Here is a 25,404-nt window from a genome sequence, read left to right on the forward strand (position 1 = left end):
GTTAAGAACGGGCATACTTGTTTCATTCTTGATTTCTTTAGGAAGGTTTCTAAGTTATCCCCATTACAGGTAATACTCACTATTAGTTTTAGATAAATGGCATATTATTTTTAGGAAATTTTCATTTATTCATATCCTCTTCAAAGTTTTTAATAAGAATGAGTGTTGCCTTCTGCGCAATTTGTTTTCATCTATTCAGATTATCGTAAGATTTTTGTTTTGTTATTTACATAGTCAATCACAGTCATTTTTTTCTGAATGTTAAAACAACCCTAAATTCCTGGTATAAATCCCACATGCTTGTAGTATATTAAGAACTTTATGATATATTTCTGTAATCTTTTTGCTAGTATTTTATTTAAAATTTTTTCATTAATATTCACTAGGGAAATTGATCTATCCGTTTACTTCAGTGCTTTCGCTCTTCCTGGTTTATGTAAGAGAGCCATACTTGAGTCACAATAGGGATTAGTTTGAATTCCTTTTTGCTCATTTTATCACATAGTTTAGACAGCATTGTAATTAATTGTTGTTTGGCAGAATTCACTTGTGAATCCAACTGGTTCTGGGGAGTTTTTTTTTGGAGGGCAGAAGGTAAGGCAATTGAGGTTAAGTGACTTGCCCAAGGTCACACAGCTAGGAAGTGTGCCAAGTGTTTGAAACCAGATGGCCTCAAACCATGAGGACTTAAAAAAAGGAGACTTAAAAAAACTTTTTTCAGTCTTTTATTTTCTACCAGTTACATGCAAAAGCAATTTTTAACATTTGTTTCTTAAGACTTATAAGATTACTTATACATTCTATTTCCTACTCTGTTAATCTGGGAAATTCATATCCTTATAAAATTCAAACATTTCACTTAGATTGTCTGATCTATTGGCATAGAATTGGGCAAAATAGCTCCTAAATTGCTTCAATTTTCTTTCCATTGGTGAGGAGTTCAACTTTTTCATTTTTAATATTGGTGATTTGGTTTTCTTCCTTCTTTTTCTTTTTTTAAAAAATCAAATTTACCAAAAATTTGTCTCTTTTATTATTTCCCCTACCCCAAAAGATATGTCCTAAATTTATTTCTTTAATTGTTTTCTTACCTTCAATGTCATTCATCTCTCCTTTGATTTTCATGATTTTATACTGTGAATCTTAATTTGTTTTCTTTATAGCTGTTTACTATATAGTATGTTCACTTCATTGCTTTTTTTCGTTCCCTGCTTTTTGAAGCAAACCTGTAGAGACATAAAATTTCCCCAAAGTGCTGCTTTGATTGCACCCTTTAACTTTTAGTATGTTATCTCATTGTCATTCTCCTTAATGAAAATCAATGTTTCTACAATTTTTTTCTTTGACACACTCATGCTTTTGGATTAGATCAGTTAGTTTCCAGTTAATTTTAATCAATGCTTCCATATTCCTTTATTGAATACAATATTTATTCATTAAGATTTGAAAAGGATTTCTTTTTACAGTTCTGCTTTTCTGCATTTGGTTCTGAGGTATTATGCCCTAATACATGGTTGCTTTTTCTGTAGGTGTCATGTACTGCTGAGAAAAAGGTCTATTATATTTTTGTTTTTTAACATCCTATTCAATTCTTTAACTTCTCTCTTGCTTATATTTTGGTTAGATTTCTCTAATACTGAGAGGGAAAAGTTGACATCCCCTGCTAGTATAGTTTCAGTGTCTATTTCTTTCCATAATTCGTTTAACTTTTCCTTGAAAAATTTGGATGCTATACAGTTTGGTGCATATATATTTATTAGTGATATGACTTGATTATCTATAGAAACTTTTAACAAGATATAGTTTCCTTGCTTATCTCATTTAATTAGATCTATTTTTTCTTTTGCTTTGTCTGAGATATGATTGCTACCTCTGCTTTTAATTTTTTTTTTTATTTCAGTTGAAACATAATAGATTCTGCTCTAGTCTTTTACCTTTACTCAGTATATGTGTCACTGCTTCAACTGTATTTTGTGTCAATAACATATCATAGGATTCTGGTTTTTAACCCACTGTGCTCTCTCTTTTTTTTTATAGGTGCTTATTAACTTATTTAACTTGTTTAACTCTATGTTAAAGTTTGTCTCTGCCCACCATGGTGCAGAGGACACTATCTGAAACATCACTGCCCACTTGACCAGTATTCTTGTCTGTGAGTGATCATAATTGTGGTTCCTGTCCTGGAATTCCCACTATGGTTCCACTTTCGTTTCCATAGCATCTCAGATGTGTACATGCTCCTCCTTGCCCTAGAACTGTGACTTTGGAATTGAGTATGAGCAATGCAACAGAATTCTGCACTCAGTGCCAGCAAAGAGTCTCTTGTAATCTCCTTCTAACCAATTGTCCAATGCTCTTATCATCTGTGGACAGAGAGCCCTGGAAGATTCTACCACAAATACAATTGCCGCCAAGGTCTGCTGTGGGCTAGTGCTGGGTGTGGTCTGCTACTTCTGCCTTGTGCAAGGACCTAGGGCCTCACTTTCATGTGTGGCATGTCTTGGATTTTCATCTTGCCCTTGAGACAGAACTTTTCTCTTATTTTTTTAATTTGTCTTGGGCTGGAATGTTGTTTCACCCATTGCTTTTATTGGTCTTGATGCTCCAGAATTTATTTTGAAGAATCATTTTTAAGTTGTTTTGAGAGGAATTTGGAAGAGGTTAGGTGAGTCCTTGCCTTTCCTCCACCACCTTGAATCTACCACTTCAAAGGTGTCAAATTTGTCTTCTATATAGCTAGTTTGTGCAAAGTCAGTAATCAGTTTTAAAGCTACTGTTATGTGCCAGCCACTGTACTAAACCCTAGTGTTATCAAAAAAGGCAAGAAAGCAGTCTTTGTATTCAAGGAGTTCAAATTCTATTGGAGGAGACAAGATGAAAAGAACTTTGTACTAAGATGATATATGTAAGGAGGAAATTGACTGTCCAACTTCTAATCACTGCACAGGTGTCTCAGTTCCTCCATCTCCATACCTGAGGCTCTCACAGCTTCCTGATTTCCCAGTTGGGAAGGTAACAAGAGATTCTGCTTCCTTTCTAGATACAGACAAAGTTCGACTCAGGGGAGGCGAGACCCCATGCTCTGGACGAGTGGAGATCTGGCGCAATGGCATCTGGGGGACTGTATGTAGTTCCTTGTGGAAACAAAGAGATGCTAATGTGGTTTGTAAGCAGCTGAGCTGTGGCTCTGCTGTGGCTGCTGTTAGAGGGGCTGTATTTGGCCCAGCAAATGGGATCATCTGGGACAATCATGCACTATGTGAAGGGAATGAGTTTTCTTTTTTGGATTGCCCTACAAGACCCTGGGGGCAGGTTGGCTGTACTCATGAGGTGGATGCTGGTGTCATATGCTCAGGTGAGTGTGAAGGACATGAAATGGGGGTGGGAACTCTGAGAACAGATATTGATCTGGAAGGTATGTAGATAGAGTTTGCATGTAAATGGAACTTCCACAAATCTGTCCTATGGCACCAAGGGAAGCTGTAATCTGCTCCTGGGGTTATAGAATTTAGAACTGAAATTAAAAATAATGGTAATCATTTCAGTGTCTTTACCTTACAAAGGAGGAAATAGAAGCCCAGTGACATTACCTGACTTCCATAAGGTCACACAAAGTAATAAGAATCATTTGCTGGGAAATTTTTGAACATAGATGCTGTGACTCAGAACTAAAATGTCTGTTCTGTCCTCCTGAGCTTTCTCCGGGCAGGAATTGTAAAGACAGTATGTAGGAGATTTGCATACCTTTCAGATCTGTTTTAATAGAGTATATGAGACAGATCTCCTGTCCCTTTTTAGGAGCTCTCCATGATGTACAAATTCCTGGTGAAACTAGTATCTGCAGAATTTTCTGTTTGACTTGTTCTCCTGACCAAAGATGGAAAAAAATGTCTAATCCTCCCATCTTCTTATATTTTCTCTATCAGAACATAGTCTGTCATATTTTGTATATCTGGTTGGAGGAGTTTTTCAGGGGGTACTCTGTGTGCTAATTCCTCTTTCATAAACTTGACTCTACCTTCTGAGTTGTACAGTTTTATACCAAGGAATAATAATGTTTAATATGAATTTTGGTCTTGCAATAAGGTCCATAGTGTGAACTAATCAATCATACCCTTTGGTTTTCTCTACAAATGTCCTTTCCTGTGTTAGTACCTTCCAAGACCTGTTTATGACATGATGACTAAAATCAGAGTGGTGAAATTGTATTTTATCCTAATATGGAGAGACAGAGGAAACAGACATCCGGGGAATCTTAATCTCCATCTAATTCTACTTTGTCATGTGTCCTGTATCATCTGTGTTACATCCTATTCAACTAAGGAAAATCCTTTCACATAATATAGTTAAAACATATGGGGACCATAAATCTGTGGGACACGGAGATCTTGAGATTGTTAAAGAACATATTTAAGCCTGAACGCCCTTGTACCAGGCAGTCAGATGTTTCCTTCTGACTCCATCATTATGTAACTGCTAGGTTTAAGGGAATAAATAATTGAATATATATATATATATATGCATATATATACACATAAATGTACACTTGTAAATAAATAAATGTATATACATATGTGTGTGTGCGTGTGTGTTTGTGTTTGACTCTTTGTCTTTTAAACAAACATTTTCAGGTCAACAAGGACAAAGGTAGAGAGAAGGAGACAGTCTCCATTCTAAAGCAGACAAGCCTAGCATATAAGAATATGCCAGTTGTGAGTAGCAGCCATAAGACTAACTTCAGAAGTTGGAAGACATCATTTGCAGTTGGTGTTTCATTCACTGTAATCAATCATTTCCTCTAGGTATTTCTATGTCCACGTTGCTACTAATCCTGTAGGTGAAGGGACCTAATATCTAACTAACCTGCATCAACTACATTTTCAGTGTAGCCCAGAGATATTGATCTTGGGGCTCCTGCTCTAAGTACATAATTTTCTGATTATAAAGAAAATGGAAGCTTTTCTGATCCCTGCCAAAGATGGTTTTCTGGCAACCAACAACATCTATTCTGTCCTTACCATAGTCCAGCACCAAAGCCACAAAGTTTCTGCTCATAATCATATCCACGAAAATCTCTTCAGCAAATATAACAGATGCTAGAGTCAAGTGTCAAAGTGTTGTGGCTTGTTTGACACTCAGAGACTGAGGAGAATAGTTTGTACAGAGCAGGACGATCAGATCATAAAATAGATTCAATGGCAGAAGTGATTACTTCTTTCCCAAGTCAGCTATAATGTCAGCTGTTTTCCTCTTTTTTCTCTCATGCTCTATCTCTTTTTATCTCTTTACTCTTTCTCCCTCCCCCTCTTCTTCCCTCTGCCTCCCTCTATATCTCTGTTTCTGTCTATGTTCATGTCTCCCTGTCTCTCTCTGTCTCTGTTTATCTATCTTTCTCTGTCTCTGTCCCTCTCTTTGTCTCTCTCTGACTGTCTCTGTCTCTCTGACAGATTTAGGATGGCCCACCACCACAATTCACAAATCTGCATAAGTTTATTAAACTATTCAACTTCAGTGTACTTACTGTTGTGTTTCAAAAAAGTTCTTTTCTCTTCTTCCTTCCTGATTTCTTACTGTCTTAATGGGCCCTCATAGTTAAAAGACAGCATGTTTTATAATATCCTTATTTCTTAGCACCTGAGTCCTTATACTCAAACATTTCAGAAGTAATAGGAAATTAATCATTGAAAAATGTGGAAACAGTATTTGAAATATTGGGTACAGAAATAGAGACACAGCTTTGGACATTTCAGAAACCTTTTCATGAATACAGCAAGTCAGCTGACATATAGGCTACTCCAGCATGTTTTATCTGAATAAAAGGAAGAAAAAAGGAACATAGTCCTAGAAAATTAAAAATAAATCCTATTCAGAGTAACCTTGTTCTTGGGAGAGAAGAGATGGTTCCTTCTCTAATCGTGAGATATCATATGGGACTATTTCTCTTCCTTGGCTGGAAAGCATCCATACATCCTGTTTCCAAATACCTCTCCCTTGCGAAAAACAATAGCAAGGTTGCATTTCCTTACATATGTGAGAATTGCTCTCCCAAAGAGTACTAGGAATTAAGTACATTTAGTTTGATTTCAGGTTTAATCATAGTCAAAATACTTCCAAGTGATTAATTGTTCTGTGCTCAGTTAAGGAAACTTCTTCAGCTTCTTCTTGCATGGGAACATGTGAAACAAAAATCTCACATAATTAATTGTGTTTCTTTCCTCATGAGAGAAATCTTGGCATTCAGGGCCACTCACTGGAGTTCTTTCTTGTCTTTCCAGGATTTGTGAAGCTGGTTGCTGGGGATGGGCCTTGTAATGGGAGGGTAGAAGTCAATTCTGGAACACAACACAGCACAGTCTGTGATTGGAATTTCACTCTTTCTACTGCCAAAGTCATCTGTGCTGAGTTAGAATGTGGGACTGCAGTCTCTATTATGAAAAGCGCGCACTTTGGAAAAGGAAATGGACCCATCTGGGATAAAGAATTCCATTGCAATGGAAGTGAACCACTTCTGTCACAGTGTCCCACAGTACCACTTCCACAAGGAAAATGCAGTCACAGCATGGATGTTGGAATCATTTGTTCAAGTAAAACTTACACAATACTTTTACTCTGCTCCCACATCGTACTTGACACTTAGATTAGAAAGTTGCCATGACTTTTCTAAAACCCTGTCTTCTGCTCCCAGGGTACACAGACTTTCGTCTGATGAATGGAAGCTCCAATTGTGAAGGGAGAGTGGAGATCCAAGTTTTGGGGACCTGGAGAACTCTCTGTGATTCCCACTGGGACTTGGCAGATGCCAACGTTCTCTGCCATCAGCTCCACTGTGGCGTTGCCCTGAAATCTCCAAAAGATGCACATTTTGGCAAAGAAAGTGACCAGATCATAGGGGACACATTTTATTGCACAGGGATTGAGTCTCATTTATGGGATTGCTCTGTTACTATTCTGGGAACTTCTTCATGTTCCAACGGAAAAGTTGCCTCTGTGGTCTGCTCAGGTTAGTGAAGGTAAATTTATAATTTGTACTCCAAGGATATCACTAGGTGATGGACCAGTGAAAGCATTGATATGTGCAGGAAGGAAAAAAAAATAGAATTGTCTACACACATAAGCAATCTGGTGAAGCTTTTCAGTATTCAGAGGAGTGCCAAGGCATCTTTTTTCTGATAGTAAATATAAAGAATTCTAACCATATTGTTGGGAATCCTGTATGTTATTTGCACCTATTTACTTTATATGCGTGATCATTCATTTATGAATATTCTTTGGGAATTCCCAGGTAGGGAAGATGTATTGTGATCCATCAAGTACTTTAAAGCAAATGAGGCTTACATTAATATATAGTACCAATAGTGAAAATGGATATAGTAGCTCTGGGCATTGTTTGGAAGTACTAAAAAAAAACAAACTTATACAGGAAGGACTAGGAGATGTCTAAATTCACACGATCATTGTTTACCTAGAGCAAGATGGTAAGATCACTCAACAATGACAGAATACATTATAGAAGATCAAAAATACTGAGATATAATTCAACATTAGGCAGTCACAGTCCTCTAAGAATAACATTCCAGGACTCTGTTCTTTGAAAATTGGCAACCTTGTCTCAAAGGGTCATTTGCAAAAGATCTTCTCATTGGTGGAAATTGATTTCATGAGGGTCAGAGTTGGTGAAAGTTGTAGAAAAGAGAGAGCCTGGTGTGAAAGAAAGACATACTGAGCCAGAAGACCAGGATTTCTCATATCTCTAGTTGTCACTAACTTCATCTCATGGAATCAATTTCCACTACTGATGAAGTTCTTCTGCAACTAGATCCTTGAGTCAATGATTACACAATTTTATCTTCTTAGCATATTTGTTAGAGATGCTAGGAGTGAATCATGCTAAAATATTCTCATCAGAGATACAAATAGGTCAGGGTCCAGAGTAAAATGTCAACTTCAGGCTCATGATAAACAAGTTATACATTAGTTCCGTGCAGGTCAGCAAGAGACTGGGGAGAAAACTTGAGGGAAGTGATAGTGAGGTGTACGAATGATGAAATGCCTGGGCTAGCAAAGGTTTTAGCTCCCAAGCTTATGAATTCATTAAGCAATACATGCCAATTGCTAAAGAAATCAGGACCAGTGATCTTTCTCAGGTTGCAATAAAAATAAAAGGAAGCCAGATTTTTATGTATTAAGAACAATTAATCAAATAAGACAATAATTAAAACAATACATTTACATACATTTAGAAACAAAATCTGTGCCTCTGATTTCTAATTAGATGAAAGATTAGGGGCTTTCCAAGTTGTGAAGGGAAGAACAAGCAGGGGCAATTTCCTGAAATCAGAAAAAGAAGTGTCCTACTGCCCTCAAAGTGTGTGCCTTCAATAAATTAAAAACAAACAAACAAAACAAACAAAAAACATGGAAACAGTAACTACTGAATAGTACTGGGCCAATTTTTAGATCAAATATATAGGTTGTTTGTGAGAAAACTTCTTGCATTAATTTTTGGATCTGACTGGGTTCCAAGCCAGTATAATGTAGGTCTTCACTAGAGCATCAAGTAGAGCTTTTCAGGTCCCAGTCATGGAATATGAGTTTGAAAAGATGCAATAATGGTTCCTCCCAATTCCAGCCATTGGGGAAAATTTTGTTACAATATAGAAATTGAATTAGACTCAACAGTCAATAGAAAGAAAATCTAGCTAGCTCCAGAATTGAAACACAAGTTGGAGTTCATGTAGTTCAATCAATTCCACTACTGTGTGCTATTCTAATCCCCTCAGCAGGAAAGTCCTCCAGAGCAGGTGAGAAATTTAGAAACTGTTTCCAGTGGTATGTAAAAATGTAAAATGTAAAAATGTAAAAATGGAGAGCTTCTCTTTCTATGCTTTCTTTTTCCTCATTTGCTTAGGAAAATCAATCTACTAACACTTACTAGGTGCCTACTATTTTAAAACCTCCTCATTTTCTACTTTGAGCAGGGCGAAGAAGGAATTCCTATCTAGCTAGTCCAAGAGAGATACTTGTCCCTCCAGAGTAGTGATTCTGGACTTTCTTTGCTCCATGACGTTCTCTGGTGTGATCTTGCAACTGCTTCTGAGAATATTGTTTTTAACTGATCTCTCCCTCCAATGAATGTCAGAAAAATCAGAATTTCAGTTGAACCTGATAATGACCCATAGACTAACAATATTTAAGGGAGTAGATCAAAATAATTCTAGCCTGATACCCCTTCTCTCTAACCAGAGTAGAATGGGGTTTGTCCCCAACTTCTTGCTTCCCCTCCAGGTGGCAATTAAAGTCTCCCTTGGAGAAGCGGGATGGTAGAATCTAGGAAGAGTGGCAGCTAGGTTGGTCAGTGAATAGAGTACAGCACCAGGAATCAGAAAGATCTGAGTTCAGGTTTGGCCTGAGAGTAGCTGCATATCCTTTGCTAAGTCATTTAACCCTTTTTATTTCAGTTTTCTCCTCTTGCAAATGATCTGGAGAAGGAAATGGCAAACGTCTCCAGGATCTTTGCCAACAAAGCCCCAAATGGAATAAGGAAAAGATGAATATGACTGAAATGACAGAATTACAAGAGAAGAAGAGAAGGGCTAGAGATGTCTATTCCTCCTCCCTCTGACCCACACAATGTCACCCCCATGCCACATGTGACAGGGACATCCTTAGTACACATGGGGCCTCTCCACACACAGGTCTTTCTACACACAGACTCTTGCTATATGTGTGGCTCTTCTTACACAAATAAGAGACCAAATGTATTGAAATATAATTAGGAATACATTTTCTGAAATACCATATTTGATTTTTCATAATTACATATAAAGACAATTTTCACATTCATTTAAAAATTATTTTCCTGTTTTCTCCCTTTCTACCTTGCTCAATTGCCCTCACCCTAAGCCTTGTTTATCAATATATTTTAAAACAAATTCAGGTACTCCAAGTCAAAATCTCCTCATTTAGTGTTTAGACATGGTCTAGTGGCAGAAATGCGGTAGGAGGATGCTACCCTATACAATTCAAAGACCTAACAGAGGGGGAGCAAATTCTGAGGAAATTCGATCAGTCACAAGTGCTACAGTCTTTCTCTCAAGAGTTTTTCCTTATGGAAAGGCACTCTACATATGAAGGGTGTGATTGGAGCTTTGGAGTAGAGCAATAGAATTGTCAATGAGAACAATTCTGTTTGACTACATAGAGCCAAAACCTGCCTTCTTGGACTGAGAAATCCCTTTGTCCTCTTTCACAACCTGTCTTCTCACCAATGTGCTGACTCCTCTCATCCAGTGTGTTTCCTCAAGGCACATATTTACGTTACTTTTCCTCTACCAGTTTAAAACTTACAGCCCTAGATTTGAAGTGTGTTTGCTTTTTGCAGGAAACCAGACACAGTCCCTCCTATTCAATAATTCACAGTCTGACCAGGAAAAGACACCTGTCCCCTTTTCCGGTAAGAAAGAAATTTGCAGAATCTGAGGAAACCCTACTCTTTCTTTGGGAAAACGAACAATCAATTTGAATTTCTCCCTGTAGAAAATGGACAGCTTCGTCTGTTGAATGGAAGAGGGCCTTGCTCTGGTCGAGTTGAAGTCTTTTACAATGGGACCTGGGGAACCATCTGTGATGATTCTTGGGACCTGAGAGATGCCCACGTGGTGTGCAGGCAGCTGGGCTGTGGAGTGGCCCTTGAAGCCATGGTCTCTGCTCACTTTGGACAAGGCTCAGGGCCCATTTGGCTGGATGAGCTTAGCTGCTCTGGAAATGAATCCCACCTCGGGGAATGCCCTTCTCTCCATTGGGGAATGCATGACTGCAGACACAAAGAGGATGCAAGTGTTCTCTGCTCAGGTCTGCTTTACACACACCCCACTAACACAGAGAGACTTATGAGAACACAGAGGAGGTGGGGTTTAAAGATGGAGAAGCAGCTGATTCATACAGGAAGGAAGATTTCCTGACCCAAGCACAGCTCTCCTTAGAGTTCAGTTTCAGGGCCAGGCCTCTTATCTGAAGGGTAAAATTTTCAGCTAGTACAATCGTATAGGTGGGTCTGCTCCTTTATTTGTGTGTGTGTGTGTGTATTACTGCTTTATGTGTGTCTGTATGTGTATATTTACATGTACACATATGCATGTATGTACACAAATATGTACATATATGTGCATGTATGTGTATAGGCATATGTGTTCTCCTTATACCTATATTCCTAGTAGAGTGCAATTCACTGAGTACATATACAATATGTGTCTACTAATTTGCTTTATTTTGGTGTTTACAAAATTCACATTGATTTTGGAACTGTGAAACTCAGTAGTGAAATCACGATAAAGGCATTCCTGTCTTTGTTTGCGGTGGTAGCAAAACAAAGAGAAATGATCAGAAATATAGAGCAAGTAATAGTGCAACAAGAAAGGCTGGCATCTGTGTCTTTCCAGTGGAGACTTCCCAGCAGAGCCAGAGAACCTAATACAATTACCAGAGGGAAGAGACCCAGAGAATATTGTATCAGATGTCCCCTCTGATTGTGCCATACTTTCCTTTTCATTTACAGAATTCCTGGATCTGAGATTGGTGAGTGAGGACCGTGAGTGCTCTGGTTGGCTAGAAGTTTTCTACAATGGAACATGGGGTAGTGTTTGTTCCAACTCCATGGACGACAGTACCTTATCAGTGATTTGCAGACACCTGAGTTGTGGTGCTGAGGGACATATTGAAACATTGTCTAGACCTCCAAGAAATTTGAAGGCCAGGTGGATTGACAAAATCAACTGCCAGGGCAAAGAATCTTTCCTCTGGCATTGTCCTTCTCAATCCTGGGACCATAATTCTTGCCAACAGGGAGAGGAAGCCATTATCACATGTGAAGGTAACTATATCTGTCTCTTCCATTTGACTCCTTCTTAATGAGATTTTTTTTTAATTCCAAGTGGATTCAATCTGTGGACAAGATATAAACCCCAATTTAATTTAATCCATCCAAGTAAGGAGTGGAAGTGACCTTGGTTGGTAGCAGTAATAGGACAAAGGCTTCAATTTTTTTTTTATTATCACATATCAGTACCTTAATGTGAACAAGTTCTGAGTCAGCCTTTTCACCACATTTCCTATCCTAATAGTAGATTAAATCTTCCCTCAAACAACCTAACGTCTCAGTTCTTCACTAGATTGATTTCCAAAGGTCTCTATCCAACTCAGAGACACAAAAACACGGTCATACTCTTGATCACGGTATCACCTACAAGAGTTTTACTTATACGTTTTTGAACTGTGAAATCCCTTTATCTGATCATAATTAATGGTCAATACACCTCTTCTTCTGCCTTTCAATCCCCTAACACTATTCTTCATCCTCAGCATGACCTTCATTTGTCAGCTTTCTCAAAGATCAAGATTCTTGCACTGGCTAAACTATCCTTCTTAAATCCTTGGGGAACTGAATCATTTCTCTTTCCATCCTTTTCTCTTGTGTTTCTTTCCCCTTTTACTATATCCAAACTTACCATCCCAAGTCTCATTCTTTGTTTCTTTCCACTATCCATTTCCTTTGCTCCTGCTCAGAGAAATCTGAATGAAACTGGAGAAAATCATGAAATCATGCTAACTGAATTCATCACAGTATGTGAGCTAAGCTTCACTGGGACCTTCAGTGGAGCAAGTGAATGCTTTTATGCCTCCCTAATTGATACACTAGCCCACATGCAATGCTGCAAGTCCAGTTGATGCTCTTTTTGTACCATCTCTCATGCACACCCCCTTTTTCTTTCTGACTCCGCTGCCACACTGGCCCAGTCGCATTCTGGGTGCTTGGAAGAGCCTTGTAGTTGATCACTCTGTCTCCCTTTCTTGAAGTCCATCCTCCACTCAACTGTTATATTCACCTTCCTAAAGAACAAATCTGACCACGTGATCATGCTGTTCCTAAACAATATCTTTAGGGACTCCATGTTCCCTCTGGGATCCCACATCACATACTCTCATTTTAAGCCCTTCCTCTCCTCATCCACTCCTCTCTTTCTATTCTCATAACACTTTCCTTCCCTCTATGTACCATTCATTTCAGTGACATTAATCTCTGCTGTTTTTTGTAACAGGCACTCTGTCTCCTGACTGTGCATTTTCACTGATCCTCCCCACATCTGTAATTCTCTCCTTCCTCATCCTCTTGCTTTCCATGGCTGCATTTGTTGTTGCTGTTATTCAGTCATTTCAGTCATAACCAATTACTCCTGACCTCATTCGGAGTTTTCTTGTCAAAGTGTTTTTGTCATTTCCTTCTCCAGCTCATTTTGCAGACAAGGAAACAGCAAGAAACAGGGTTAAGTCACTTGCCCAGGGTCACACAGCCTGTAAGTTTCTGAGGTGAGATTTGAACTCAGGAACATGATTTTCCTGATTCCAGACACAGTACTCTATCCATTGCATCACCTAGCTGCTTCATTCAGATCCCAGTTACACTCCTACCTTTCACACAAAAGCCTCTTATAATCCCCCATGAATGTTAGTGCTGTCCCTTTATTAATTAATTTTCTCCAATCTCTTTTGTATTCATCATTTTTGCACAAAGCTGTTTTCACATTGGCTCCTCCAATTAGACTTTCAGCTTCTTGAAGGCAGGGACTGCTTCTTTGTTGTTCTTTGTATCACCTGGGCTTAGTACAGTGATTGACACATAGTGTTTTTTATTATTTTATTTGTTATAACTGTTCTAGAATTTGCTAACATATAACTTGAATTTTTTTTCTTCTTCCCATCTTTCCCCCCTCCCTCCCACCTCACTCCCTGATATGGAATGCAATTTTACATAGGTTCTCCACCTACGTTCCTATTAAATACATTTTCACATTAGTCATATTGTATATAAGAATTAAAATGAATAGGAGAAATCATAAATCTTCATTGCAATGCAAAGACTTAAAAAATTCCCAGTGGTTTCTTAAGGCAAAATGCCTTCCACATTCAGAGAAAGAACTATGGAATTGGATTGCAGAATGTAGCAGATCAATGTCTTTTTTATCACGGGTTGCTTTATTTTATGGTTTCTCCCGAAAATGCTAGTTTTTTAAAAAATAGTTATTGACCCGTTCACTTGGACTTTTGCTCTCCTCAAACCCATAACTGCATATTTAGAGCAAACACCCGAGCAACCTATGAGCCACCATCTCTGAGCAGTATGATGTAATGTGACTGGAATTCATTTCGCTCCCATCCCATAGTCTTCAAAATTTCTTTGCAACATGACCCATTTTTCTTCTTTTCATCCTATTACAAAAAGAAGGACATCACTATTCATCCCTATGGCTATTCACTCTCTTCATCTTTTCTCCAGCCCTGTCTTATCTAGCAGGCAGCCTCCCTTTGCCTCAGATTTCTTCACTCTCTCCCTGGACTACTTTGATCTGTTTCCTTACATAGTCTCCACTTTATGTTCAGGTCCCTCCTCTCCAATCACACTCTAAACTCCGTAAAGACAGGCCTTAGTATTTTATATTTACACATGTATTTTTACTCAGTCGATAGCTTATAGTATGAATTCAACTGATCATTGAATGTCACAGAGGTGAAGATGGTGCTATTCTGTGTTTCAGGAGTAAATTAAGGTATCTTTGGGTAAACTTCCCTGTAATAGCAAAACCTATTGCCCAAATGATATTTTAGGATTATTATTAACCCAAACTTTCCCAATGTCTTCTCCCTGCAGGAATGAATGTAACTGACTGCCCAACATCTGGTCCGTGCACAGGTATTTCATTTCATCTCTCTCTATACCTGGGTCTCTCAGAGGTTGCTCATTTAGTAGCTGAGAGTTTACCAGTCAATTCTGCTTCCTTTCCAGACAAAGACAAACTCCGACTCAGGGGAGGAGAGACCCCATGCTCTGGAAGAGTGGAGATCTGGCACAATGGCTCTTGGGGGACAATATGTGATGACTCATGGGACCTAGCAGATGCTAATGTGGTTTGTCAGCAGCTGGGCTGTGGCTCTGCTCTGGCTGACCTGGAATGGCCTGCATTTGGCCCAGGAAATGGGACCATCTGGTTGGATGATGTGCAGTGCAGAGGGATGGAGTCCTCTCTGTGGGAATGCCCTGCAAGTCCCTGGGGGCAGAATGACTGTAAGCATGAGGAGGATGCTGGTGTCATGTGCTCAGGTGAGTGTGAAGGACATTAGATGGGTCTGGGAGCTCTGAAGACAGATACTGAGGAGGAGCACATGTGCTAGTGTTCATCTAATTGGAGTTCCCACAGGTCTGTCCTCTGGTACCAGGGAAGGCTGTTATTTCATCCCAGGGTCATAGAATTCAGAACTGAAAGTAAAAGTAAAATGAATGGTCATTATTGTCATCTCTTTGCTTTGCAGAAGAGGAAATAGATGTACAGTGAGGTCACATTACTGCCATAAGGTCCCAGAGGCTAGCAAGTATAACTTTCTGGGAAATTTTTGAACATGGGTCCTATGACTCCCAAACTTACAGTCCTTCTTCTGTCCTCCAGCTGTCTCCCTAAGCATGTGCTGGGGGGAAGGTATGGAGGGATTTGAGAACCTTTCTGAGCTGGTTGGTTAGTGTAACTTGGGCAGATCTTTACATGAGATGACTCCAGCAGGATTCAGAGCCCACAGCCCAGTGTGTTCGCTACTCCAACTTCAGTTGTTGTTTCTTTCCTTCCAGGGAGGACAGGATGGTCTTGTTATCAGGTTATTAATTCATGTCTCTTCAGGAGTCCATGAAGAATAGCTCATGGGATTTTCTTGGGAAAGATACTGGTGCAGTTTGTCATTTCCTTGTCCAGTGTGTTATCATTTTGGAGATGAGGAACTGAAGCCAATAAGGGTAAAGTGATTTGCCCAGGGTCACACAGGTAGGATAGGAGCCTGTCTTTGACCTCAGGTCTTCCACATCTTCTAGGCCCAGGGATCTATCCATTGCACCACCTAGTACGTCTTTGCTATCAAATAAAGTACGATGTTCAGCCACCCTCCCCTTTGGCTCTAGACTACCTCAGAGTGGCTCACAACTAATTAATCCATTAGAATTTACTCATAAGTGCTTACAGTGTACTAGACACAATGTTAAGTCCTGGCAATAAAAAGATGGGCAAAAACATTCCTTGCTTTCAGGCAACTTTACAATATGATGACCTAGACAACAGGTAAATAACTAGATACATAGAAAATACGGACAGAGTAGAAGGAAGGGAAGCTGGAAAGGAAAACTCAAGCATCTGGCGTGTCTCCAGAAATCTTCCTTTAGAAAAAACGTATTTGAGTTAAATCTTGAACTAAGTTCAGCACGTCAAGAGGGAGAGGTAAGCAGGATGAGCATTTCAAGTAAGGACAGCCAGAAAGCTTCTATTCAGCTACAGAGATGGAGTATCATAAGTGAAGAACAGGGAATAGGCCTCGATAGCTGATCAGTAGAATGTGGGGAGTGGAAGGGTATATAACAATTGGGGAAAGGTATAATGAGACCAAGTTGAGAAGAAATGGGAAGCACAGGGGAATTCTACTGCATCCTGGAAGTCACAGGGAACTATAAGACTTTGTTGAACATGATGTGGGCAGGTAGGTGGTGCAGAACTGGAGTCAGGAAGATTCATCTTCCTGAAGTTGTATGTGGCCTCAGATACTTTCTAGCTGTGTGAACCTAGGCATGTCACTTATTTCTGTTTGCCTCAGTTCATGAAATATAATATAATCTGTAGAAGGAAACAACAAAACACTCAAGCATGCCTGGCAAATAAACCCAATTTTGGTCACAGAGAATCACATGTGACTGAAAATTGATTAAGGAAGAATAAAAATCATGAGGCCAAAAGTATTCCCTAGAACAGGAGTGGCAAACCTGTGGTCTCGTGTCCACATATTTCGTTCCAGGTCCTTAGATATGTTCTTTTGACTGAGCCCAAGTTCAATAGGATAAATCCTTTCAGTAAGAGGATTTCTTCTCTGAATTTTGGATTTAGGTAAAGGGTTGCACTTGAAGACCTAGAGGATCATGTGTAGCCTGAGGTCTCAGTTGCCCCTCCCCTGTTCTGGAATGACCACTTTACCTGCTGATTCAAGGATAGATTTGAATGGGGAGAGCCAATGAGAAAGCCATACAATAGTACTGGAGATGTTGGGGACCTGAACTAGAGTGGTGGCTGTATTGTGGAGAGAAGGGAATTTTGGGGACATAGGAATGACAAGATTTTCCAACTAATTAGATCTATGCGCAAAGTGAAAGTGAAGGTTTAAGGATAGCACTAAGATTGTATATCTGAGTGACTGGGAGGGTGATAGTGTCTTCAATAGTAACCTGGACGATTGGAAGGTAGATAAGGCGTGAGGAGGAGAAATAACAGGAGATAATGAGCGCTATTTTGGACACACTGAACCTGAGATTTCTATGGACAAGGAGGAAGGTTAAAGGAGACAAGCATTCCCAAAGGAATCTTTCATGTCTTAGAGAATAAATTCTTTCGGGTTAGAGAATCTGCTGAGAAACGTGTGAGCTAGAGGTTGGGGTGGGTATAGTGGGGTGACCTATAGAACTTTCTTAGAGAATATGTGGTCCTTCCATAAATTTTCAGTTTTAGCAACCGGATTTGGTGTTTGACTTTAGCACAGATCCTCTGACTCCAGTCCATATGGTGCCTATGTCTTTTAAGCTTGAGCTGGATGAAGGGGATTGAGGAGATCTGGGAATCTTCCTAAGTTGTTTGGATGGAACATTATGGAAGGATGTTCATATCACAAGGGGTTCAAAGCAGGATGCAGAAGCCATGCCCAACCTGATCTCTGCTCATTCTTCATATTTTTCTTCTCCTATTTTTTTCAGTTGGGAGGACAACATTGCCATCTACCACAAAAGGTACACTGCTCTACCACTCCCTCAGACCTCTCCTATCATGGCTGGGTTCATTTGACAGCACAAACCTTCCCAGGCCTATGCATGACCTTATGGGATTCTTTCATCTCTGAGGAGACCTACTGTCCCAGAATTCTGAGAATCTGCTGAGTAGCTTGTGGGCTAGGGGTCGAGGTGGAACTTGGGACTGAGAGCGTCCACAAAATATTCTTCAAGAATATATCACCATCTTGCCAATTTCCATTTTGGAGATCTGGAGCTCATTCCCCATAAAGATGGATGGTTTCTTCACTGTCCTTTCTTGGGCATTCGGCTCTATCCAAGGACTCTCTCCAGGGCAGTTAGGGGAGGGGATGATTCCCCAATTGGGGGATCTTCAGGTTGAAGGTGAGCCTCAGTTTTTCCTCATCTCTCCATCCTCACCTCAGTGAAATATCCTGGGGTTTTTGACAACTTCCAGGATTCAGAGCCTTATGATTCTTTTTCTCCAAAGGACCAATCACTAAGACAGTTTCCACCCCTTTGAACTCTGGCACATTCTCTCTGCTTGGGATCGTCTGCCTCATTTTAGGGGCCCTTCTCTTCCTGGTCCTCATCCTCTTAGGGATTCAGATACACAGAGGGAGAATCCAACAACAAGGTGGGCAACCTCTGGGGCACTGAATAACATGGGCAAGGGTGTGGGTGAATGAAGGGTGGAAATGATGGGGATAGGGATTTTGGACAAAGTCAAATAAAATACTTCAGGACTGGATGTGACTCACATGTTTTGCTCTGGTTTCCAAGCCCCAAGTTGCTCCAACTCTCATTAACGCCAAAGAGGCTGAGCTGTAAGCATAGCTTATGTTAGGTATGAGATTCAAACCAAGGTCATACAACATGAGATTGGGCAGAGCTACCATGTATATTAGAAAGGTGGAGTGGCCTGAGTGTGAACAGAAAGTATATTGAAGAGGGCCCCTAAGGCAGATATATGTCAGACAATGGTCTCAGGCCAAATTTCTGAAATACGGCCATTTGTCCCAGCTTTGTCCAGATATGGCGATTCTCCTTATGAAGCTGTCTACCAAGAGATTGATTACTATCTGACAGGGGACAAGAAGGACCTTCTGAGCAGCCCAGGTATGGCTATTTTCTGTCCATCCTCCTCCTTTTGACATTCTGGACATAAGGTATATCCTTTGTTCATTATCTACGGCCTTGGCATCTTTAGAAATCTCTGCCTGTACCTGCCCCCTGTAGCCTCCCTGGTCCCATAATATTTTTGTTTCAATATTCCATTCTCTACATGGGCAGGCAGGTCCACCAGTCCCATTATGGGCTATGAGCTTCATCTCTAGAGGAAAAGTATTCAGGCCTCTATGTTCTTTTCTTCCTGATGTTCTGTTGTCAGTCGGGATATTTGTGATTATTTTGCCTAGAAGTTCAGGATAGGGTCAGTTCAAAGATGCAATGATTTCATTTATCTAAGAGGATAACCAATTCAATCACATCATTCTTAGTTAACACTGTTATACCATTCCTTCTAAATCTGGAGGTTTCTTGGTAACAACACAATTGTAGGAAGAAGGTTTTAAGTTACCTAAAAGTAAATAACATGAAGCCTTGGATGAAACCCTCTTCAATACCCTTAGGGCTTTTATATCCACATGAATTATACTGTTCCTTATGAGCAGAGCCACAGCTTCCTTCTCGCCAGTTCCAGGATCTTCCCTCACTAACAAACTTTCAGTTCTCCACACTTTTGCCCTGCTATGGTAACAGCATAGCACACTGAGAGCAGTAAGTCTTATGCCTGGCCAGCAGGCTGCTCATCCTCCTGTGGACCTTGCGCGTAAAAGAATGAGGTGGAAGAGCGGGTCATGAAACAACTCCTATTTATTCAAGCGAGCACTCTGGTTACATAGTCTCTGCCAGTCAGCCCAATGAACCATGGCAACACACACAAACAAACCCGAAACTATAGTAACGAACACAAGCTGAAACTATAGTAACAAACACAAACCAGGGATGGGACCATCCCTTCCAAAGCCATCTTGTTCACCCTTCCCTGCTCTGGACTCAGTTTACCTGATGTCCATCAGTGTGGCATCCTAGATGCCATGCTGGTCAGTGCTCCTTACTTTGCCCCTACTCTCCAGAAAGAACAACATGCTTCTCTTAGGACAACATCTTCAGTGACATGCTGTATCTTTTAGAACATAGCTTGTTTTACATTATTATTGTCTTTTTAATCAAGCTCTTCACTACTCAAATTGGAGACTTTAAGGAAAATGGCATAAGAGATTCCATCAAGACTTCAGTACTTCCCTAGGCCAAGCTTTTTTGAACACCCTCAACAGAAGCTTGATACTGTCTCACTCCAAACTTGATTGGGAGATAGAGATTTGGACTGAGTCAAGACAAATGATTCAGGAAAAGGGAGGATGAGAGCCATGTTTGATTTGATCGGTGACTAGTCCCCTGAGTGTGTAACAGGGCTGAATTTCTGGGTCAGAGTAATGATCAAAGATGCATCAGAATCTGCAGCGTGATTCAGGGAATCAGCCCACTCTCTCTGGTATATTTTGTCTCAAGGTCACTATCAGCAGAGCAACATGAATTGAATTATGACAGGGCTGAAGATTATAGGCTAAGTGATTTCCTCCTTGAAGCTGGGGCCAGTGATAAGTACTGAGATAATAGAAATTAAGAGAATAGAGTTTTGAAGCTAAAATAAATGAAAGGAAAATAACACTAAGGGGATTGAAATCATTGTCCTATATGAGGGATATGTATCTCCTTTCCCACCTTGGTGATTCTTAGTGCAAGATAAAGTATGTAACTTTGTCCTTAAGTTGTCTTCTTTTTCTTCACCTGAATTCAGTTTTGAACATCTCCTGACACTCTCATATCTTAAAAAATAAAATTACACTTGTTTTCAAATGCACAAGGACCTCCCCTGACTTTCAGAAAAATTATGTTTAAAACAAAACTATCATCTATTCCTCAGATATGTCAAGTTGGCCTGATGATCCCCCAGGTGATGGGTATGATGATGCTGAAGAATTATCTGGGCCTGAAATTCCCCCTGTCACCCAGAAGAATGAGGGCAGTACTTTGGGGTCTACCAATGGATGGGATGAGCACAGGGAGTCAAACATTGGTGAGTGGTTTCCAACAGACTGACAAGTGAGATTTCTAGTTGTGAGTTAACTTATTTTGGAAGAAGAGGAGGTGACACCGGCTACACATACACGTGCAATCACAAACATGTCTTTATAAATGTATGACTGTTAAAATGGATGCATATGTGCATGCGCACATATACACATGTGCTTATATACATTCAATTGTATAGATAATGTTTCTCTCTATATATTCATATGTACACAAATAAATAATATGACAAAAAGATCTCATCAGTACATCAATGATTCTCTATAATGACATTTTTCATATGTATCTGGTACAATTGTACCCACAATGATGCTGCTAAGTAAGAAAATAAGCAGGCCCTGGGGTTCTGAAACTGCCTCCTTCAGGCTCCCATTCCTTTTGTCTCTAATCCACCCTCTTCTAAAGAGAAGCATTTGCATGGCCCAGTCTCAGTTCTGGCCACTCCTACTCCTTTGCTCTCAGTGGTGCATCATGACTGAGAAAAGACTCTTTACCCAGGTCTTGAAGGAGGCATTACTTTCACCCTCCTCTGTCACACCACCAAAGGTTCCTTTCTTCTCTTTAGACACAGCTACAAATTCAGTCCCATTTTCCTGTTTTTAGGTCAGTCTCCTGAGTTCTCTGGGGGATCCCCAGGCTCCAGGATGGGAGAAGATGCCCTACCAATATCCACTGAGGACCTGGGATATGATGATGCTGAGTTTGGTGTCCCTCCGATGTGACCTTAATACTGTCAGCTACAAACAGTCTCTTAATAAATGTTTATTGAACTGAGGTAGAATCAGTTTCCTGTGTTATCTGGAATAGTTTTAGAATTCACCTGCTCTCAAACAATCTATCCTGAGAAGACAATGTTGAGGGTTTCCTCTTCACATGTGGTAAACAGCTCTCCACTATCCTAAAGTTGCCCAGCCAGGTAACACTTTTGCCTCTAGCAAAAATGGTTTACCTTCAGAACTTTTAATTCTGAAATTTAACCTTTTTGTTTTCCTGTGTCCACATTCTTAAACCTCCTTTCACCTGTATCTTTTTCTCTAATCTCTGCTCTCTGTCTTTTCTTCCTTTACCCACACTGTAACTTCATTTATCTTGCTACCCTTTCTCAATAGCATGATCAGCCTTCTCAACTGCTCAGAAAACTTCTGTGTAAGCAAAGGTGCTTTATCAGCAGCCCAGGCATGTTCTCCGGACTCTCTCAGCTGGACAGAAGACTTTGAATCTTTGATCCTAGTTCTTTTCATTCTCTACTGCTATATTCTAAAAGAGCCTCCCTTCTTTCAGGAATCATCCATGGTCCAATGTATATCATAACTCAGATTTTTGCTTCAACATTTTACCTCTGAACTGACTGGTGAGAAAAATGATTATTAATAAGCAAGTATGGGGGAGATTCAGGCTGGTTCCCTGTCCTATTTATTTGTTTGAAACCAAGTTGTTCAAGGACATGATTGACCTTGGCCAAAAACAGAAGCCACTTAGGCCATCTTATCTAGGTGAATTCCTGCTGATAGTGTTCTACTCAGGATTAAATAGGAGTAAATTCTTTGATTGAATTGCCCAAAGCTGGGTGTGACTTCGAAGTAAATGAGATGATCAAAGTCATATCCTCCATCCCTTGTTGGAACAGGTCCACCTCTTAGTATAATATTCATTCTCTTTCATTACTTATTAACTCATCAAAGTCACTTCAAGAAAACCCTCTCTTCCAAGTTCTTATTAACGCTGAAAAGGTTCCATAAGGCTACTTAGCAATTGAGAATTTCACTGACCCCTTTTATTGTTAATATACTAGCATTATTAATAGAATGACTAATTACACAGAACTGTGTCTCTTGAATTTTTTAAAAGTCTCACTGATTATAACTTAGAATGAAAATATTTCTATGAAATTAACTCATCTCACAGCTCCTCCTTTTCCCTGCCCCTTCCAAGCCCTGTCCTTCCCCCTCTGTCCCATACAATACTTTGTTCATTGCTTTATGCTCGATTCATACATATTCTTCTCTCAACAAGCACATCGAAAGCACCCTTTTTATGCATTCATAGTGTCAATTCCTGCTCTGTCAGTGATACAGAAAAATGAACATTATAATGCATGGCAGTTCATTACAGCCTCACATCTATAGCCAGTCATATAGGACTTATGAGGTGCTTTCTTCTGGGATCAGGTATCCTAGGGTATGCATTATGTATGTCTAGTGGTTGTTGAGAATAGTTGTTATTGTACTGGGGAAGAGAGGAAAAGTTGTTCACCCTTCTGTCTGGCTCCCAAACTCACAACGCGCAACAACACTCATTCCCAAGTTCTTCTTCTTCTTCCCTACCTGCCCCACTCCCACTGTCAGCCTGGGCTTCCTTTCTAGTCATTTCTTTGCCTGTCACTGGGCAAGCTTTTCTTTTCAAACCCATCAGGGAGAAGGCTATGGGAAGGGACACTGGACTGCATTGAAATGAGGCAGGCTTGCACAAAGTCATTAGCCTCACTTTCTTCTCCAGAGTTATCCATGTCCTTAGACAAGACAAAAGTCAAGACAAATGGAAAAGGATGGAGTGGATGATTTTGGTGGTTTTGTCACTTAAACAGAATGCACATACAAGTCAACACATCTTCCCAAGACGTCATTGGTCCTCTATGAAACTAAAGACAAACAACTGCTCATGTAATTGAATACTTTTCTTTCAATGAGGAATGCTATGCTTACCTCACTATGGATTCTGGGTTTGTATAAATCACAGTAAACAAAATTATACATTTTTATTTGTAGCACATGCTCTGGAGCACATTCCCTCAGCTCCTACTCACACTGACAGGCTTCAGAGGGCAGATGCTTATTGTCCTCTCAGGGTTTTAGGGACCTCTGCAGGGCTCTGGGGGCATCACCAGGCTCATTGTAAGCAGTTAATAAATACTACCTTATTTTCTAACATTATCGCTCATCATTCCTTGCCAGTGTGCTTGCAGTATTCCAATGATTCATAGTTGTTACCAGTTAATTAGTCATATTTGGTCAGTTTTTAGAAAGTACATGGCAGGGCTGGGGAACCTGAGGCCTTAAGGCCACACGTGGCCCTCTAGCTCTTCAGGTGTGGTCCTTTGAGTGAATCCAAACTTTGTGCAACAAATAGAGACACAGAGACAGAGACAGGTAGAGAGCAAGGTACTTTCCCTCTTGGTTTTGTTCTTGGTAAATTAGATTAATAAGACTAAATTAAAAGGAATAATTAAATTCAGGACTAAGGAAACAATATACTTGAAACACTTTACAAACATAAAATGCCAAATAAATATAAGAAATTTTTATTACCAGACAACCTCACATGAGGGTGGCCCCAGGGCTATGGTTCTTCCCTGTTCTGTGTTCGACAAATGTTGAAGAGTAGGTTGCCCCAGAGTCTGCCTTACATTATTGACACTTACCACATACTAAGTAACCTACTCAAGTAGGGCAGGAGAGGTGAGAAGAGTCAGCAAAACTTTGCCTTAAATGAGGGAATGAAGATATTTTCATTTACTGATTTCTCAAAAAACCCCAGAGCTGGTTGTAATGGAGTTGTTAATAACTGCTCCATCCTTTTGTGATCTGGGACTCAGCTACTAAGCAAATGGAGCAGAAAATCTCACACTTCCCTGGCCTTGGAGCTGTCTTTGATATCCTTTGGCAGTTACACCCCTGCAAGTCACACATGTAATTGGTAAATGTGGATTTAATCACAAATACCACCAAACCAATTATCTCCATACATACATCCTCCTGCTAACACTGTCCTGGCTGCTTAGGGTTAGAGGCAAAGTCTTTTGGTTTTCCTCCTGCCAGGAGATTCTCTTTGTGTCTACTACATATGAAGACACATCAAGAGTTAGAGTAAACATTAAAGATTCTTCTTGAGTTGAATTTTAACCTCAGATGCTTATGAGCTGAGGGGCCCTGGCAAGTCATTTAATAAATCTGCCTCTATTTCTGTAACTGCTGTAGTGGGTCCTTTGTTTCTATTGAAGCATTTGGGGTTTAGTCATTTACCCAGGGTTACACTTCTAGTAAGTGTCAAGTGTCTGAGGCCAGATTTGAACTCAGGTCCTTTTGACTGAAGGTTCAATGTTGTATTCACTGTACCACCAAGTTGCCCCTGCCCCAAATGAGTTTCTTATTAGCATCTAATTCACAGATTATCACCTGACATCATATTTATAAATCACTTAGCATAGTATTTGGCATATCGTAGGTAGATAATAAATGTTTTTCCATTCTTCCCCTCTTTTTTCTCCAACAACAAGGGACAAGAGGTTGGATATAATCTTCTAGCTTTTGAGCTAGAGTTTAGTTCTTGTCTCATAGTCTTTTTCTCCTCTGACTCTTCTCCCATACTAAAGAACTTCCCTTTACGTGTTGTTGTCT

General features: G+C 39.9%; 2 protein-coding genes across 2 annotated transcripts in view; both read left to right on the plus strand.

The window, feature by feature from the left end:
• The window catches only part of LOC140522734 (antigen WC1.1-like), a 70,291-nt gene that overhangs the window by 7,250 nt on the left and 37,637 nt on the right, over nt 1-25,404 (plus strand). Inside the window, exons 2-9 of the mRNA XM_072638033.1 lie at nt 3,041-3,355; nt 6,276-6,584; nt 6,686-7,000; nt 10,382-10,453; nt 10,537-10,851; nt 11,555-11,869; nt 14,702-14,743; nt 14,837-15,151. Of these exons, the coding sequence (XP_072494134.1) occupies nt 3,041-3,355; nt 6,276-6,584; nt 6,686-7,000; nt 10,382-10,453; nt 10,537-10,851; nt 11,555-11,869; nt 14,702-14,743; nt 14,837-15,151 (1,998 nt within the window). The remainder of the gene's footprint in view (nt 1-3,040; nt 3,356-6,275; nt 6,585-6,685; nt 7,001-10,381; nt 10,454-10,536; nt 10,852-11,554; nt 11,870-14,701; nt 14,744-14,836; nt 15,152-25,404) is intronic.
• LOC140525881 (antigen WC1.1-like) lies at nt 18,186-21,775 on the plus strand. Its single transcript, XM_072641651.1, has 5 exons — nt 18,186-18,238; nt 18,345-18,491; nt 18,878-18,973; nt 20,844-20,996; nt 21,614-21,775. Exons 1-5 carry the CDS (start codon nt 18,205-18,207, stop codon nt 21,730-21,732), a joined length of 549 nt encoding a protein of 182 aa, XP_072497752.1. The 5' UTR covers nt 18,186-18,204; the 3' UTR covers nt 21,733-21,775.

This window comes from Notamacropus eugenii, chromosome 2 (genome assembly GCF_028372415.1).
Source record: "Notamacropus eugenii isolate mMacEug1 chromosome 2, mMacEug1.pri_v2, whole genome shotgun sequence".
Taxonomy (NCBI): Eukaryota; Metazoa; Chordata; class Mammalia; order Diprotodontia; family Macropodidae; genus Notamacropus; species Notamacropus eugenii.